Genomic DNA, 19,982 nt, shown 5'->3' with positions numbered 1-19,982 from the left:
TCTCCTCATGAAATACAGCATTTTTTGGGGGAGGGGGCAGCTTGGGGGAGGGAGGCAGAGGGAGATACAAAAAATCCAAAGGGCTACAGACCTCCACACCAAAGAGATTAAATACTAAAACTTTTTCTCCCTATACATAAGAAACTTATTTATTTATAAGAACAAAATGTTTAGTAGGATAATCTTTTTTTTAATGTTTCACTAAATTCAAAGCCTATACTTTGTATAAGCACTTGAAATGTGTTTTTAAAAAAGAAAAAGATTCCACAGAAAGTTCTACTGCACAGTGTTTATCTTAGTCAAGTGGGTTTTCATATATTTTATAAAAGTTATCAAGTGAATTCTTTGTTTTTACAAAACTAAATTTGCTTTTAAGTAAATCTGTAGGCATCTGAAATAGGGCACTAAATACTCACACACTGATAGAACTGCCCACGCTGACCTCCAGTCACAAAGCGTTTCCCATCTGGATTCCAAGCCACACTTGTTAAACTGTCTTCATGAGATTGGCTCATTTTTGTCCTTAGCTCTCCCGTCTACAAGGAAATAAAACTGTGGATGAGATCTTTAAGATACTCCTCTAAAGGGAATGTATAAAGAAAAAACAGAAAAAGGATAGTAACTGGGATACTGGTTAGTTTAATACTCCTAATTAGTGAAGTAAACTGTTTAAATTGGCCTTATAGAACAAGACTATAGCATTCAGAAGAGAAATTAAGTACTTGAAAAAAACTCAGGAGTCAAACAAAGCCTGGCATAGGTGATTCAAAGAATAGCTATGATATGAGATAAACTTCAAACAGAACTCTTGTCTTAAATCAATTACATGCATAAATTAAAACAAGTAATCTTCCCCAAGTGCAATGATGAAAAGACCAGCACAACATACCTATTTCTTCTGAGTTCTCACTTCTCCTTAGTTCACAGTTTTTTATTTTATTCTAAAATTGTAGTTCATGCAATTAGCAACTCCTTAAGAACATGATTAAAAGGCAGAAAAACTATGCCCTTAAACTAGGCCAAGAGTGTAGGCAGTCTAAATTACGTTAATTTCATATCCGATATGCTCAAAATGTAGAAGGGAGAATGGGAAAACAAAAATTATTTTTCTGATATACAACTTTATTTCAATTAAAAGTAACAGAAAACAGTGAAGGACATTTGTACTGTTTAGCATAGTCATTTTAAAGCATTCCCAACTAAGTAAGACTATTTAGTTGGTTACAACCCTCAGATATCCTCCTGTTATTTTTTCTAAGTTATTCAACTTAGAAGGTAGACACATACCATTTAATCTAGTCTTGATTCCATTTTGTTCATGGATTAGAAACAGGATCTGAGAGATTAGAGCTGCCCTTGGGATAATAAAAAGTACATGGGCATAATTTTCCTGTGAGAAATGGGTAATCAAATTAAAAAAAAAAAGAAAAGAAAAAAAAAGGGTGCATGATCAGGAAATAGGGCCAAGTAATAAAAGCAAAGAGGGCACAAAAGCCAGAATGTCTTCCTTACATTGAAAAAGAAAAAAATATTCAGCAATCTTAAACCCTTCCCCCATATTGTTAACTATTCTCAAGTCACGATCTTTTGAGATTGTGCAATATAAATGGGTTAAAAAAAAAAGTTTAGAAACACAAATACACATGCAACAGCTGAATCTTCAGCATTTTCTATTTACAATAATTTCTGAAGGCAGAAATGGTCTTTTCCTCTGTCATGCTCAGGACTGTTTGAGTATGAGGCCATTACAGGTATCCCCAGAATTTTGAAAGTTTGCTTTGTACTTACAAAGATATACATTATTACCTGTTTCTGCCAACAAAAAGACATCTGAAGAGGATTTTTGCTTTTATGAAAAATATTTGTGGAAAGTGAAAACAGTGTTTTGTCTTTCGCAGGGGGTTGTTACAGAGGCAGCATACACTCTGAGAGTGGTTCCTTCCCAGGAACTATACTCAGCGTCTCAGCATCAAGCTGCCATGGCTTCGAGCTATGTGAGCACCTGTGCTTTATCCTGATTTATTTTGTGCATCCTTTAGTAAGATGCATCCTAAGGTAACTGCTTCTTTATGCCATTTCAGCTTATGAAAAATTGCACAGGAATAATTACTTTCAGATAGCAGGGGAAACCTGTAATTAGGAATCTACATAAAAACTCAAAGGAGCAATTTTGAAAACTGACTTAAAAGGACCACCCTTTTAGAACAAGTCTGTAACATAACACACAGTAAAACAGTTAAGCTATAACATAGTTTACCTGTTCAGAAATTCAAAAGTGAATTTAAAGAAGACTACAGAGGCTGACTCTCTGTTGTAGGACTATGACCAAGTACTTCCCTCCCTTTGAGGGGGCGGAAATAGTCTTTTAGGTCAGATTCATTTTAAGCTTGTTTGAGAAGCCATCTGATCTACTCTGTGCTTTGCCACCCTGAGCCCAATCACAAATACAATACTGATTCAACACTAGTTTGATAAAAATGGCATAGACACATTTTGGGAACAACTGGGGATTTTTAAATTATGAAACAAATGTTAGAGAATTATAATGAAGATAATTAGAGAATTATAGATAAGATAATGGCATTTGATCATGTAGGAGAATATTACTGTTAAGGAGATACATGTTTAAATACTTAGTGGTAAAATATCATCTTAATTTATTTCCAGATGTTTTGGGTATGGATATATAAATATGTATGTTTGTATGCATGCGTGTTATATACACACAAAATGTAACAAAATGTTAATAACATCTGCTGCATCTATGGTGGCACGGATACAGGTCATCACTATATTCACATTTCAACCTTTCTCAATACTTCAAAATTTTCTTAATAAAAAAACTGGGGTGAAATATAAATCTTACTGTAGAATTAGATTTATGGCACATCATCTTCAGGTACATTTTAGTATTCATCTGTCTTCTATACCATCTTATTGAGTCATTTCTATGGAGCTTTTATTTTTACTCTTGATAAAAATCAACTTACACATGTGTCCCGAAACTCAAAACCATATCCCATCAGCTTATATTTTTATACCCAAACTGTAACCTGAACTATTCCCCTGCTGAGAAGTTAAAAAAAAAAATCATCTAACCAGTCAGCTTAAGGAAGAAACTTAAAAAAGTAATTTTAAATGATTAACTAGAAGTTTTCCAAAATAGAGCCAACAAATGATAGCGTGAACTCAGTGCTGAGTTTTTCTAAAATGGAATCCTAGATAAAGTGTTTAAGTCTCTCATTTAGAGACTATAATAAAACTCTTGATAGTAAGTACTGTAAACATCATTTAAATCTACTAAACGAGATTGTAACATTAAATATAGGTAAGGAAATGGTGCAATTGCCACTGGAATGGAAAATTTGGTGTAATGTCGATGTTTTCACACTTGAAAAGTACGTTTTGTATAAAACTGTGCAACTGCAAAACAACTGTAAAATCTTTACTGAGGTAGAAAGTATCACAGTAAAATAGTACGTATTACACACTACAAAGTACAACATCCCTAAAAATACCTAGTGACCATTCTTTCAAAAATGCTATTATGCTCAACAAAATATTTAAATTTATAAACCTGGATATCTGGGTTCCATTTGATGAATTAATGATCTTTTATAAGAAATACATCATGGGAATTTAGGTTGAATGACTTGGTTCTACAGATAATGAATAAAGTTATATTGAAGATGTGCAGTACGATTATACTTTATAAAGACTAAACCAAGGATAAAATTTGCTCACTTGTACATTCCAAAGCCAAAGCTCAGAGCAGTCATCTGGGCCACAAGCAACAAGATAGTTGTCGTCAGGACTCCATGCAATATAAGAAACGCCGTAAGCATGTCCTTCTAATGTTTTAAGCAGTTTCAGCAGGTGCGTATCCTAGCAGGGAAAACAGATAACTTAGTTAACTCTCATTTCTAAAGTCACTGTTTCTTGGGCGTAAGAACTTAAATAGCTACAAAGATGCACTTTGATAAAATAGTTTAATCTGAGGACATTTTCACAGATTTTGCCAATTCCCTGCCCCTAAGAGAACCTCTAACTTGCTTCATAGACTCATTCATGCTGCAACACCCGTTAAGCATCTAATACACAGAAGGGTACTGAATGCTAGATGGAAATAAAAATGACACAGACTTTGTACTTATGAGACTTTCAAGGAAACTTAAAACAGGTATAATAAAAGCTACCCCCTCCTTTTAAAAAGTTTTAATGAGATGTATCTTAGCATAAAATGCATCCCTTTTAAAGTATATGATTCAGTGGCTTTTAGTACATTCAGAGATTGTGTAACCATTACTAGTATCTAACCTGAGAACATTTCATCACCCCAAAAAGAACCTCCATACTAAGTGGCAGTTATTCCCGATTCTCCCTTCCTCCAGCACTGGCAACTGCTACTTTCTCCATGGATTTGTCTGTTATGGACATTTCATATAAACAAAATTATACAACACGTGCAGTCTTTTGTAACTGGCTTCTTTCACTTAGCATGTTTTCACAGTTCATCCCTGTTGTAGAATGTATCGGTATTTTATTCCTTTCAATTGTTGAACAGTATTCCATTTTATGCCTATACCATATTAAGAAACATCTGGATTGTTTCCACTTTTTGGTTATTATGAATAATGCTGCTACAACTATGTTAAGAGTTTTTGCGCAGACCCATGTCTTTATTTCTCTTGGGTATATGTGTGGGAGAATTGCTAGGTCATATGCCAATTCTGTGCTTAACAATGTGAGGAGCTGCCAAACTGTTTCTTAAGTGTTTAAACCATTTTACACTCCCACCAGGAGAGCTACCACTTATTTGCTGCTAATCAGTATTAGTACTATTCACAATCAATCTCATTTAAACCTCATAAATCTAAAAGGTTAAGAATTATTCTCCTCCCCCATATTATAGGAAAGGACATGAAGACTGAGAAAGGTTAGAAACAACTTGCCTTTATTGATAGTATTACCAGGGATTTGAACCTGAAGTGCCTGACTCTAAAGCTATATAGGATGAAATATATAAACTGCAAACATGGAAGTGGCAAATGAAAAGACTGGAAAAATTGACATCTTTATTTTAGACTAAAGGGTTAAATTTTATCCTGCAAGCGAAGAACGATTTTTAAGCTTGGGAATATATAATATACTTGGCTTTAGGAAGAGAACTCATTAACAGGGTGGAAGAAGAATCAGAACAAAGAGACACGCAGAATAAGGACACTCCTAATGAGCCAGCACAACAGTCATAGTTAAGACGGGCCTTAAACTAACATGGACAGGACTGAAAGAGATTGTGGGACATAAAACTGACATGACAGGATGAGACAAAAAACGTTCAAAGACTATCTCTGAATTTCTGTTTTAGGGAATAAGGATGAATGTAAACAGTGTGAAGGAAGAAGAATTTGGGAACACTAGACTAATGGACCAGTTTTGGTTAATTCGAATGCTGATGGAAATTCGAATGGTGATGACCCTACAGCAGTTAGAAATGGGTCTGGAACTAGTCTGATAAAACTAGATTGGGAATTTGTTTTGAAAATTCAATAGTTTACAACACTGTTACTTCTGATTCTTCTTTGGGAAGATGATAATAGGCCTGGGGTATTAGATCACAGTATCATTAGGTCAAAGTAGCTTGCATAATTTAATAAGCAAGTCAAGTCTTTTGGACTAGCCCAGTGTTTTCTAGGAACAAACTTTCACTCATAGTGGTGTTTTAGAGTTACACTAAGATTTGCTTCTAAACTATTAACAAGCTACTACAGAAGTATTTAACTAAAAAACTAATAATTTCATGTACATTAATTAAAAAATAGAAAGCTGTGAAAGGAAAAGTTGAAAACAAATGAGAATATTTATATTTTCAGAAGTACAATGCCTTTTTAGAGTAACCTATTCCAAATGGTAATATCACATTCATGCAATCCTCTTAATTTTGCTTGGATTCTGAGGAGGGGAATGAGTAAAGTTCTTTATCGGGAAAAAAGGTAAAAAAACCCGTTAAAGGAAACTAACCACTGGAATAACATCAATTCAAATATTAAGGTTCTCTCTATATATTCTTTCTATCCACTAAAAATACACATTCAAAAACAGAACTGATTTTCTTAACAAGTTTTTCAAATAGTATTTGACACAGAAAAATACCATGATACCAAACTCTAAAACTCACTGTATCTCAGATTTAAATGTAAGCACTGACTCTGCATTTCCCAAGCTAATCTGGACATAAAAGCCCTTTACATGTAACCACTGTTAACATTTTACATAACCAGTATTCTCATAAAAACACTTTGGGAAACACTGGCGTAAAAGTCTGAACTCTTCAGCAAAGTATAGAAGATCCTCCTTGATCTGGTTGCTACTTACTTCATGAACCTCATCTCCTAGCCCACAGAGTCTTCACCCAAACTGCCCAGTCACGTTATCTTTCACCTGAGGGCCAGCTGTAACGTTTTGCCTAAATAATTTACTTCTCCTTCATCTCAGACTTACTTGTCATACTTTTCCTTGCTTTCCAATTCCAGTAGGATCTCTTGAGTTCCTGTAGCATTCACTAAAGAATAATTACATGTATTATCAGGAGCCCAGTCTGACTTCTATCAAAAAGGTCAAGCACACAGCAGGTGTTCAATAAATACTCGCTAAACAAAAGGGACTAGCCCGGTATTTTCTAGGAACAAACTTTCATTCATAGTGGTGTTTTAGATTTACACAAAGATTTGCTTCTAAACTAATGACAAGCTACTAATGACACTGCTGCTGGAAGAAAATATGTAATAAAGAAGTTTTGATATGGTTGCTTTCTTTTCAGACATGTTGTAAATAACTACTGAATGAAAATACTTCTTATAACACTTCAGTTCACTCACTCAGTTGTGTCCGACTCTCTGCGACCCCATGAATCACAGCACGCCAGGACTCCCTGTCCATCACCAACTCCTGGAGTTCACCCAAACTCATGTCCATTGAGTCGGTGATGCCATCCAACCATCTCATCTTCTGTTGTTCCCTTCTCCTCCTGCCTTCAATCTTTCCCAACATCAGGGTCTTTTCAAACGAGTTAGCTCTTCTCATCAGGTGGCCAAAATATTGGAGTTTCAGCTTCAACATCAGTCCTTCCAATAAGGTTATGATGGATCCCAACCTATTTTTCTAGTCACATTTCCCATGCTTTGCCTTATTCATCCTATTTGCTTACTAAGTAGCAGTTCTTGTACTTGAAAACGCACTTCTTTATTTTCACTAACCACACATTGATATTCAGTATTTCCTTCAATCCTGAATACAGGCAATTAACAAGGCAGCATTGGGTGGTTATCAGGTGACTATTAATAATGGAAATTTCAAATATTTTCACATATTATAGCTTTGGATATCTCAAAACTTCATGCTTGTCACGACTTCAAAATTCTTGAAGTTATCAGATCTGCTACTAGAATCTGTTACTATGCTTACAAAAAGCAGCAAATTACTATACTATATCTGTTTTTGTACTATTTTGATAATTATATTTCAGTATAATTGGGTTTACCTTTATGATATATATTTGGGCTTCCTAAGTGCTTTGGATTATGCATTTAAAAACATTATTCTGAGAAGGGGGTCCAGAGGGTTCAGACTGCCAGAGGAGTACATGGCACAATAAAAGGAAACAAAGACCTTGTTTATCTTTCTTCATTCATAGAATATTGCAGGTACACAAAAACTGATGTATGCTCTCAAACTGACTCTACTCTTTTTAAAATATTTCCTTCTGTGGCCCCCTTTCTCAATAAGATTATGTACACTTTCTGATTTTAGGTGAATGACTCCTAAACCAAATACACCTTAACCTATTTAGAGTCATGTACTTCCTTAATTGCTTGGCTGAAAGAAATGGAAATACTCATCTCTACAAATCTGGAGGTCACCTGGTTATAAAGAAAGACAATTTTGATTTCTGAGGGAGTTCATTGGAAGGACTGATGCTAAGGCTGAAACTCCAATACTTTGGCCACCTCATGCGACGAGTTGACTCCCTGGAAAAGACTCTGATGCTGGGAGGGATTGGGGGCAGGAGAAGAAGGGGACGACAGAGAATGAGATGGCTGGATGGCATCACCGACTCGATGGACATGAGTTTGAGTGAACTCCGGGAGTTGGTGATGGACAGGGAGGCCTGGCATGCTGTGATTCATGGGGTCGCAAAGAGTCGGACACCACTGAGCGACTGACCTGAACTGAACTGAATGCCCAAGAATGCTCGAACTACCGCACAATTGCACTCGTCTCACACGCTAGTAATGTCATGCTCAAAATTCTCCAAGCCAGGCTTCAGCAATACGTGAACTGTGAACTTCCAGATGTTCAAGCTGGTTTTAGAAAAGGCAGAGGAACCAGAGATCAAATTGCCAACATCCGCTGGATCATGGAAAAAGCAAGAGAGTTCAGAAAAACATCTATTTCTGCTTCATTGACTATGCCAAAGCCTTTGACTGTGTGGATCACAATAAACTGTGGAAAATTCTGAAAGAGATGGGAATACCAGACCACCTGACCTGCCTCTTGAGAAATCTGTATGCAGGTCAGGAAGCAAGAGAACTGTACATGGAACAACAGCCTGGTTCCAAAGAGGAAAAGGAGTACGTCAAGGCTGTATATTGTCACCCTGCTTATTTATCTTCTATGCAGAGTACATCATGAGAAACGCTGGGCGGGAGGAAGTACAAGCTGGAATCAAGACTGCCGGGAGAAATGTCAATAACGTCAGATATGCAGATGACACCACCCTTATGGCAGAAAGTGAAGAACAACTAACGAGCCTCTTGATGAAAGTGAAAGAGGAGAGTGAAAAAGTTGGCTTAAAGCTCAACATTCAGAAAACTAAGATCATGGCATCTGGTCCCGTCACTTCATGGCAAATAAATGGGGAAACAACAGTGGCTGACTTAATTTTTCTGGGCTCCAAAATCACTGCAGATGGTGACTGCAGCCATGAAATTAAAACATGCATACTCCTTGGAAGGAAAGTTATGACCAACCTAGATAGCATATTAAAAAGCAGAGACATTACTTTGCCTACCAAGGTCCGTCTAGTCAAGGCTATGGTTTTTCCAGTGGTCATGTATGGATGTGAGAGTTGAACTATAAAGAAAGCTGAGTGCCGAAGAATTGATGCTTTTGAACTGTGGTGTTGGAGAAGACTCTTGAGAGTCCCTTGGAAGGCAAGGAGATCCAACCAGTCCATCCTAAAGGATATCAGTCCTGGGTGTTCATTGGAAGGACTGATGTTGAAGCTGAAACTCCAATACTTTGGCCACCTGATGCGAAGAGCTGACTCATTTGAAAAGACCTGATGCTGGGAAAGATTGAGGGCAGGAGGAGAAGGGGACGGCAGACGATGATATGGTTGGATGGCATCACCGACTCGATGGACATGGGTTTGGGTGAACTCCAGGAGTTGGTGATGGACAGGGAGGCCTGGCGTGGTGTGGTTCATGGGGTCGCAAAGAGTCAGACACGACTGAGCGACTGAACTGAACTGAAAAGTTTAAATCCAGAATACAGTATTTTTCGTACGTATCACTGGGGGGAAAGAAATGTGTGTGTGTGGGAATGTTTAACAGAAGTTCCACAAATTACAGAAGATAATGAATGGTTTTGGAAGGCAAAATGGTAAATGAATCTTTTCTAACCTGTGTCAGAATGGTTACTGCATTAATCTGTAAATCAAATACTAACAAAGATAGCCGATTGGCAGAGACATTGAAGTGCAGTAGGTCTAGAATAAAAATATCCCTGGATTTAAGTCTAACTCTGCCATTTACAAGCTGTGAGAGCCTGGGTGTTTAACTTTTACCTTGGTTTCCTCATCTGCAAACAGGAGATATTAGTATCTCAAGAGAGTTAATCAGAGGATGAAATTACATAATGCACACACAGACTAAGTACAATCCTAGCATGTAACACTCAACAATTCTGATCATATTAATCTCTATGCATTATTTAAACAACACAGAAAGAGGTAAGACATGACAAAGATGACAAAAAATGCTCTTGGAAAAGATCCATTTATATACGCATACTTCAAAATTATGTACTTAATTAGATAAAAAATTACCTCTTTTTGTAATCTAAACATTCATATTAGAGTACATACCGGATCAACTTGCCATATGATAACTGTCGTATCTTTTGATCCTGTTGCTAATTTAGTGCCATCGTTAGAGAATTTACAGAACCATACTTCATTACAATGCTCCGTAAGTATCTGCTGAGTATAACATGGGAACTGCCTCCTAAAACAAATAAATCCACAAATAATCACTCTTAAAATTGATTAAGTGTAATAATAATGAAAAATGTTATAAAAACCAATGAAACATTTTTTGCTCGGATTAAGTCAATTCATATAAATAAAAATTAACCAGGTCTTCATGTTAGTATTAAGTGGCTGGGATCAGGCTGTTCTAGAAGAAATAATGTACATTTTCACTGATATAAAAGCAACTTGATGTGACAAACAGAATAGGCACTGTAGAGAATTTGGGGTTTACAAGCTTTGTATCTTTGCCAAAGCCATTTAACTCCTGAGTCTCATCTCTCTCATCTGTAAAACGAGATGAATCTACCAAGGTTCTCAGTGTTCCTATAAGGATGAGAAATACATCTAAAATTCCTAGAATGCAATAGCCATTCAAAAGTGGACTGCTAGTATTACTTTGGGAATAGCACAAGAGAAGTGCAATATATGGTAGAGGCCGTAGTGGTCTAAAGTAAAGTCTTACAAATGGGGCCAGCAGAGTCTGAGAGACTCAGGTTCATATCCTGGCTACTTACTAGCTGTGATTCTGAGAAGCCTAATCTCTCTAAATCTCAATATATCTAACCATAACCTAAAGACAAGAGTACTTTATAGAATTCTTCATATAAGGATGAAATAAAAAGGATGAGACAATGACTGTAAAGCATTTAGACTGGCTCTGATGTTTAGCTCGTACTTTATAAAGTTGCAGTTATTATATATTAAAGACAAAGAATTCTATGATTAACTTTACTAAGTTAAAGAGGAAAAAGTTAAGACTGACTATTCTCATTAAGTATTCACTTTTAAAAACCATTCTATCCTTCTCCAGTTTATCAGGACCGTTCAATAGAGCTTCATGTGGTAATTTCAACATTACACACCTGCACTGTACAATCTGATAACCCTAGTTGTATGTGTCTACTGAGCACTTGAAAGGTGGCTAGCATACTTGTGGAACTTAGATTTTTTCATTTAACTTGAATTACTTTTCATTTAAATTTAAATGGTTACATGTAATCAGTGGCTACTGCTGGGACAATACAGATCTGTATTGTAAAAGTTACCTAAACATTAATGGGTAAATTCTTAAGTCTATTTAAAAAAATGTTGTTTTAGGTTGCTGACTTATGTCCAACTCTCTTATGACCCCATGAATTGTGGCCTGCCAGGCTCTTCTGTCCATGGGATTTCCCAAGCAAGAATACTGGAGTAGGCTGCCATTTTTTTTCTCCAGGGGATCTTCCTGACCCAGGGATTGAAACTGCATTTCCTGCACCGGCAGGTGGATTCTTTAACACTAAGCCACCAGGGAAGCCCCCACCTTGTATGGGTACACCAAAGTGGCACTCAAATAGTTACTATTTTATTATTACTTAAGTAATCTTCTAAAAAGACTAGTAATTAAGCCCTTAGTTTATTAAAAGGCTAACTTTAGGGTATTAAAATAATAGTCTATCTTTGTTTTCAAATAAATGTAAAATTTGTTAAAAATATAAGGAAGTTCCTAAATCAAACTGAAAAAGGTAGCATTTTAATGTTAAGCTAAACACCTTAACATTTTATAAATCTTAACATTCTATAAATATTTTATGATCCTTCACTAAAAATTAATAGTTATAAAAATAAAAAGCTATCTGTGGAAACATCCTTCCACTGATTGTTGGTGGGAAAAAACCCCCCAAAAAAGAAAAAAACTTCTACAGAATTAAAAAAAAAAAAAAATCCTGTCCTTTACTGATCAAATCTAATGAAAAAAAATGCACTAATTGCAAAAAATATAAATAATATATATAATCTAATAAAATCTCTTCAGTGCAGATAAGGAGAAAAAAAGTTCTGGTATTGTGCTGACTATATAAATCCTAGTACTACAGAAATCTGAAGAGTGAAGTAGTAGTAAGGAAGGTATTGTGAATGTATAGTAGGCAAGTATTTTAAGAAGTTGGCTTTAAAGTGGAGCTACTGTAGGGGGGATGGGGACTGGGGGGGGGCCGTGATAACGAGGAAGACCTCCAATCATCAATGGTTATTTCTGAGGAGCAAGAACTCTTTCATTCCTATGTAAATAGAGTGCTTTCTATGCAGGTCTGTAGGAGCCTGATCCCTGATCTGAGGGTTGGGAAAAGTCAGACTAAATAAATATTGTCCATCATTTACTTTCACAGATACTGGCATAGAAATTAAAGAACTTAAGAAAAATGGAGGTCATGTTCTCATACATCTCAGTTTCCAAACAGGAAGGCAAGCTCTAAACTTACTGATACCTCTTGAATCAAAGTCTACCATATATACCTTTCAATGTATACCACCAGCAATAAATTCACAAACCAAAAAAAAATTCGGGTTCACAATTGCCTTAATTTTAACACTGATCTCAAATTTTCAAAGGAGCTATAAAATACGAAACCATACAGTCTTTTAATCTACTTTCTCCTCCTACCTCTGTTCAACTTAAAATACTTAAAAATTCTCATAAGCAAATAAAAAGCAATGTTAAGGAGTAACAAGGGATAAATGAAAAGGATCTCTAATCACTTCCTTTAAGTGCACCAAGTAATTATCCAATACTTTCAGTTCAGTTCAGTCGCTCAGTCGTGTCCGACTCTCCGCGACCCCACGAATCACAGCACGCCAGGCCTCCCTGCCATAAAAATATGGAACGCTTCACGAATTTACAATAGTTCAATTATTACTATTTTTGAAATTGCAATGGGGGAGGGTGAAGTGAGAATTCATCTATATATGAAAGTAGTTTATACGCAAATAAAGATTATCTTAAATCATAGTGTATATGGGCACACACATATATGTTTTACGGTTACTCAGAAATTCCTCATTTTCCTGAAGCTCTCACACATATACACTCTTATTCTTCCTATTCATGTTATTTTCAATAGTTCTCCAAGGATCTTTGACAAAAGAAATAGAGCATATGCATTGCAGCTGTCGTGTTTGGTTCACCACACCCAAATAATTTTCTTCTGGAGTTTGAAAGATTTCACGTTTTGTTTTTTAGTATCTTAAAAATGAAAGCTCTGCTGAAAATTTGGAGATCATTATTAAAATGGCAGGGACTCTTATACTCAAAATACTTCTAACATCAAAAGTGAAGCCTGAATTTTTATAAGTTAAACTATGCAGATGCACAGGTTATGACAACAAAACCCAAACCAGAAAATTAATACCTATTATAAGTATTTCTAGTCAAAAGGTTACCTTCAACTAAAAAGCAGAGCTTCCATTATGAAAAGTACTTCCATGATCTTCATGAGCAGAAAATAATTTGGGCCACAGTTAAAATAGTCATAATGTCTGGGAGGGGGTGGATGGGGTAGGGGCATGTCGGGGGTGGGGATTGGGGGTTGGGGGTTGGGGAGGGGAATAACTAAGTGGTCTCTGGCATCCAAAGACAACAAAGGCTTGGATCATTGGCATTCTCACACAGGATCACTTGCAATTTCTTTTAAAACAAAAGGCCAGATACAGAAAACGACCAACCAAACCCACAGACAAGTAAAGGAACAAACCGGCTAACCAGCTTCAGTTCTCAAGGAGTAACTTCCTATACAAACATACTTATTTCTCTTGTCAACTTCAGTGGTTCTAGCCGTATTTGTAAATGCTAAAGCAAACATGAATTGCTTTATGGTGACAGGATAAAACTCTAAAACAAAATCCTAACATTTTATAAATTTCATAAGTGAGTTTGTAAAGTGTTAGCCTACTTTAAAATATAAAATATTTTCCTCTTACCTACTACAAACATGATCTATAAGCAGAGACACAGAATCTAGATTACTATCAAGTTTGGTATTGTGATAGAGGCACCGATCCCTTTGTAGTTCCACCGCCTGCCGCAGGAGAGTCTGTAAACGCCGTGGGGGAAGCATCACTGATGGTGGTAAATAGGCTTTAATAGAAGATATTTTTAAAAAGAGAAATAAAAATTAAAATCAAAAAACAAAACACAACAGTTTACTTTTATTTAGGACATTTGACTCATCTTCTATTGCACTTGCCCCTACCTGAGTGATGTCCTGACCTTTAAATAGAACAGTTCTGGGTGAAATGATGTAACATGTAAGCTTTATGAGTATTTGTCAGCAACTACAGCTATGCTGTCACTAGAATGAATATACTTGGGTAGGAGAGCTTTAATTTGCAAGTGAATTTCCTAAAACAACAACAAAAACCTAACAAAAACAAAAATTCAACAGAAAATGAAAAGGTAGTGATGATGAAAATAAAATCTGAAGATATTTGTGTCCCACAGGTAGATGAAGCATCACTAAAAGTATAAGAAAAATCTCCACTTAACAAGGAGCAAACCAAACTGGAGGAAAAAATCAAGTTCCAGGTTTCATCAAATTGTGTCTAATGCCAACGGACAGTGAAAATGCAGGGAATAACTGATTTTTTATTATTGATACCCATTTATTTCAATCGTTTAATGCCTTATCCCTCCACAACATGGTTTTCTGATTCTGAAGTATCTCCACTCTCACTTCAGTATGAAAACATAGGATATGGTTTAACTAAAGAGGGAAAGACAGTTTTTTATTATAAAGATGTGGCGAAAAGGAAATGTCTACTATAATTTAGAAGTTATATAAAAGTATCTGGAGGGAGGGTAAAACAATTTACCAAAGGAAACTGGTGCTTTACGCTTGAAATCAACAAAAATATAGGTACACCTCAGAGGTATTGAGGGTTCGGTTTGAGATCACCGAAATAAGGCGAACATCACGATAAAGTGAGCTACAGAAACTTTTTTGGTTTCCCAGTACATATAAAAGTTGTGGTTATACTATACTGTAGTGTATTAAGTGTGCAACAGCATTATGTCTAAAAAACTGTACAAGCTTTAATTAAAAAACACTTTATTACTAAAAAATGCTAACCATAATTTGACAACTCAGGCTTGCCACAAACCTTCAATCTATTAAAAAATGCACTATCTGTGAAGCACAGTTAGGTCTGCTTCTATCTAAAACTCCTGTGGCTTAAAGCTGTGGTTTCCATGTTTTTTCTCTAACCACAGTACTTCTCCCCCAAACAAAATCTTAAGGGGAGCATCACTACATAAAAGAAATGGAAGGAGATATGCTCTGGGACCAGCATCCACTCACTGACTCCTGAGGTTTAGCTTCTTTGACTCCACGGTGGATTCTGAAGCCTCTGATTTAAAGGGCGTCCTAATGGATCTCCCTGCTCATTCCTCCTATATAACCACTTGATAAGAGTATGTCTAGATATATAAGTCTTCCTAACGGATTCATAGTACCCTTTCTAAGAGAACACAGAAACATCAGAAATGAAGATGCTTACTCTGAAGTTTGTCCAGCAGTTTGGATCGGGAAGCTGTTCCTTTGCCTTCCCATTCTGCTTTTGCACGTAGGTCTTCTGCATGGCTACACATCAGATACCTAAAAAATATGACAGAGAAAGCACCAAATATCAAACCCTTTTCTTTGGATTAAACATAATTGATAAATACTGATTATACTCTGGAGATCTAGTTCTTATAAGAAATATACATAAAGAGATTTCTACAGTGGACCCAATTCACTAATACAATCTGGCACCTGAATATAAGTTACAGCATAACAGACATTATTATTTGCTAACAATTAATAGAATGCATCCTTAGATTTGGTACTTTCCTCATAGCTTAGCTGGTAAAAAATCTGACTGCAATGCAGGAGACCTGGGTTCAATTCCTGGGTTGAGAAGATCCCCTGGAACAGAAAATGGCAACCCACTCCAGTATTCTTGCTTGGAGAATTCCATGGACAGAGGGGCCTGGCGCGCTATACTCCATGGGCTCTCAAGAGTCGGACACGACTTAAGTGACTAAACGACCACCACCATCCTTAGATTTACTGTTACGTATTATTATACATATGTAGCTCTTATGGTGGTCACACAGAGTCGGACACGACTGAAGTGACTTAGCAGCAGCAGCAGCTCTTATGGTATGCCAGGCTCTGTTCTTTACTAAGCACTCAACATATATTGGTTCATTTTATGTTCATAACGATCCTCTATGAAGTAAACACTATTATTCTATCTTTATAAATGAGGAAACTAAGGCACAGAAAGCTTAAGGAACTAGCTTAGGAGAGGCAAAGTAGGAAAATAAATCCAGGCATTGTAGCTGTAGAACCTGCTCTTAATCACTATGCTAACTTAATTGATCCTCAATAGTTAAGACAAAACAAAACAAAAAACCCCCAACAAAAAACTTTCAAAGACATTCATACTAAGTTAAAAAAACAAAAACAACATATCTTCAAGAGTTTATCATAAATGCCACTCAAGAAATGGTATAACTGGATAATCATCCTTGTGTGATCATATGAAAGTTATTGAGATCCCAAAGAACATTTGGGTACTACTTTATTACTCACTATATATGCCAAAGGAGGTATAAGTGCTAAATTCATGGATTCTGGAGAATACATGAGGGCCCCCTGCTGGAAGTGTGACTCTAACCTGCTTCTGCCTCTTCTCAGAAGAACTGACTTTAAAAGAAGTGAAGGCATTAATCAAACATGGAGATTAGACCTGGCAAGTAACTCTCCTCCTACTCTGCCTCATACTCTGGTCTCAGACCAGTCTGCTCTTATTGGTAAAAAGGATATTAAGAAGGGAAGTAGTGAGGATTAAATAAGATGGAATACATGAAGTACTTGGTCTACTATCCAGTATACAGAAATGTATCAGTTAACTTGAGTATCACCACCTTCTTTTCTTAAACTGCATACTGCATTTAGCAGCTGAAGAATTTAATAGCCTATTACCCAACAGCAGGACTACTTGTTCTCCTGCTATTTGCTATATAAATATGCCTTGACTGGAGCTTCCCAGGTGGCGCTAGTGGTAAAGAACCCACCTGCCAATGCAGGAGACTTGATGTGGGTTTGATTTCTGGGTGGGGAAGATGCCCTGGAGTACAGTATGGCAACCCACACCAGTATTCTTGCCCAGAAGAGCCTGGCAGGCTATAGTCCACAGGGTCGCAAAGAGTCAAACATGACTGAAGCAATTTAGCATGCACACATGCCTTAGCTGATGAAAACTGGTTTCTAAAATAACTTTTTGGGAGGAAAATTTATTAACAATTGAATGAAAAACTGTTTTCTTTAAAAAAATTTCCATGTTATCCATGATTACTTCAGCTTCCTTTGAAAATATACATTATACTTTAAGGTTTCAAATGTGTGTCTGTTTATGGGGGTCACATAGTATAACTCAATGGACAATGAAGTAAGAGAAAAAAACTATGTCAAATTTGATACCTGCCCTCTATGGGCTATTTCCTTACACAAACAATGTATGTCACAGTTAAAAGATTAAAATGCAAGGATGAAGTTTAAGTTTTTTGCTGGATGAAGTGGGTAGAAGATCTTACCATTTACTGAGATGAGGAAAGCTAGAGGAAGAACAGTTTTGTGGAGGTGGGTGGAGGGATCACGGGAATCAAGAGTTTTTATTCTGAACATGTAACTTTGAGATACTTATCACACATCCAAATGGACACTATCAAGCAGGCTATTATATATATAGGTTGGGAGTTCAGATGAGGGTAATTTTATGAGCTAATGGCATACAGATGGTATGTGAAGCCATGGCACAGAAGGAGATCACCTAGGAGGTGTGTGTAGACAGATCAGAGGGAGGCCCAGAACCAAGGTTTTGGGCACTCTCATATTTAAAGGGTTGATGTGAGGATAAAATGAGACTTGTACATAAAATGCTTAGCAAGGACCTGGTACATGACAAGTATATGTTTAAAAAAAAATGTATGCAACACTAGAAACTTCACTGCTTATTGTATCTGTAGAACATCACGCCATAATGACTTTTACAGAAGATCATGAAATGGCATTTCACTGAGACATATTTCTTCTTTTCATTCACTTAAATACCTCCATTCTAATATGGAAAGCTTCCTAGGATGACAAAAATAGCTTGAACACACATAAATGAAACTACATAACAAGTATTACCCAACAATTTAGCAATACTCAGATCTTGGGAAAATGTTAAAATAAATGCAACTCTGGAATGGTAACCTTGATAAAAATAGCTTCTTCCTCAACCTGAAGTCTAAGAACTGAGCTTCCTTACCCACTAAGAACATGAATGCGCTCTGTATTGTATTTCAGTGGCGTCAATTCACAGCGTAGAACTTGAAGTGCCTCCAGGACCTTGCCATCCTCCAGGTATTCCAGGTACTTCTGCTGCAGCAGCAAAAACTTCATCCTCTGACATGACAGAAAGCAGCAGTCAGGGGAAAAAAGTTGATGGAGGTTTCAGAAAATGTTTGTGCCTAAACAGAACAGTAGAAACCATTCTACTATGCCCTTTGAAAATAATTTTTATAAAGCTTTAAAATGACTCAAAATTTAATAGGGTCACAACAGATGAAATGTGACTCTATTGCTCAATTTCACATCTTAATAAAACTCTTTGAACGAATAATCTCAAATTAGAAAAGATCATTAGTGATCAAGGCATCAACATTGGAGGAAACTTATTCTTGTCCTCAAAACATTCACCTAGAATTTTACTTGTGAAAATTTAGAACTATTTCAAATATTCTAAATTTGCTTTTAAATAAGCCTGACTTCTCTAATGGGTATTGGGGGGTTTCATGCAACAAGTTTAAAAAAGATGGCTGAAAGACCAGTTAACGAAGGAATTATTCAAAAGCCACAATGTGAAAGAAGGACTAAGTGGACCAAAAGCAGAACTGGAGCCACTGGGTCGAAGCTACCAAGTGTCAGATTTTGGCTTATCAAAGGTAAGAGGAGTCGACCAGCAACTGGACTAGAGGTTGGCGTGCAAAGTACTGGGTTTCCTATGATTAAAGCGGACAAGCACGAGCTTGATGGACTCACTCTCTCCAGGTGGCAATAAAGGGATGCCTACAACTGAAGGTTAAACTTGAAGGTCTTTGTGTATTGGTAACATCTCATCCTGATGCATTTCACTATGAAGCATTACTCTCCACTCTTTCCTCCCCACAAAGGACAAACCATTTCCAGGCTATGGTGAAGTCCTTTCACATTTAGTTTTTTTCTGATATATGTTTAACTTTAATACTTTTAATGTTCCTTTACTCCATTACTTTACTTTTAACTTCAAAGTGATCATCACTCATTTAGCAGCTTTCTGCTAGACAAAAGAGTTTTTACTAACATTAAGTTTGGAATTTCTTTTAAACCTTAAACCTAATTAAAGACCACTGCTTGGAGGGTTAGGGTTTCATCTATCATATTTGCTACTTGTGGCACTTAAGCAAGCCAAATGATGCAGATAGAAAAGTTGACAGGAAATGTTAGTCATAGAGATGCCAAGGAATAAAGCAGTAAATCCATTTAAAAGAAAACCCCAAATGGCTTTTCTTCTTCAACAAGATGCTTACTTTAAAAAATAAGGTACTGCTGTCAAAAACGGTGTGGTGAAATTATCTTTTACTTAAAAATTAACAGTATAATGAAATGCTCTATAGGGTTTTCTTTTAGGGAGTATTTAGAAAGGAAAGTTTAACCTACAAGTTTATAAAAATGGTTTCTAGAGAAAGCAAACAAAACATACTCTCCCATGTAACTTAGGCATACATTTAAATACATCTTTTACAATATACATTGCTTATGTCTAATCTCAAACCGACAGTTAA

The 19,982-nt window shown here is 36.3% G+C and overlaps 1 protein-coding gene across 2 annotated transcripts in view; it reads right to left on the bottom strand.

The window, feature by feature from the left end:
* Positions 1–19,982, bottom strand: part of WDR26 (WD repeat domain 26) — a 37,195-nt gene that overhangs the window by 9,866 nt on the left and 7,347 nt on the right. For both annotated transcript variants that reach the window (XM_055419807.2, XM_055419808.2), the window contains exons 4-9: positions 18,428–18,564; positions 15,623–15,720; positions 14,048–14,204; positions 10,148–10,286; positions 3,745–3,885; positions 417–536 (exon numbers count right to left, since the gene is read on the bottom strand). In XM_055419807.2, coding sequence (XP_055275782.1) covers positions 417–536; positions 3,745–3,885; positions 10,148–10,286; positions 14,048–14,204; positions 15,623–15,720; positions 18,428–18,564 — 792 coding nt within the window. The remainder of the gene's footprint in view (positions 1–416; positions 537–3,744; positions 3,886–10,147; positions 10,287–14,047; positions 14,205–15,622; positions 15,721–18,427; positions 18,565–19,982) is intronic.

The sequence above is a fragment of the Moschus berezovskii genome, chromosome 17 (assembly GCF_049115385.1).
Source record: "Moschus berezovskii isolate FMDL1 chromosome 17, NW_MosBer_1.0, whole genome shotgun sequence".
In the NCBI taxonomy this organism is placed as follows: Eukaryota; Metazoa; Chordata; class Mammalia; order Artiodactyla; family Moschidae; genus Moschus; species Moschus berezovskii.
This window is presented reverse-complemented; position numbering and strand designations above follow the sequence as displayed.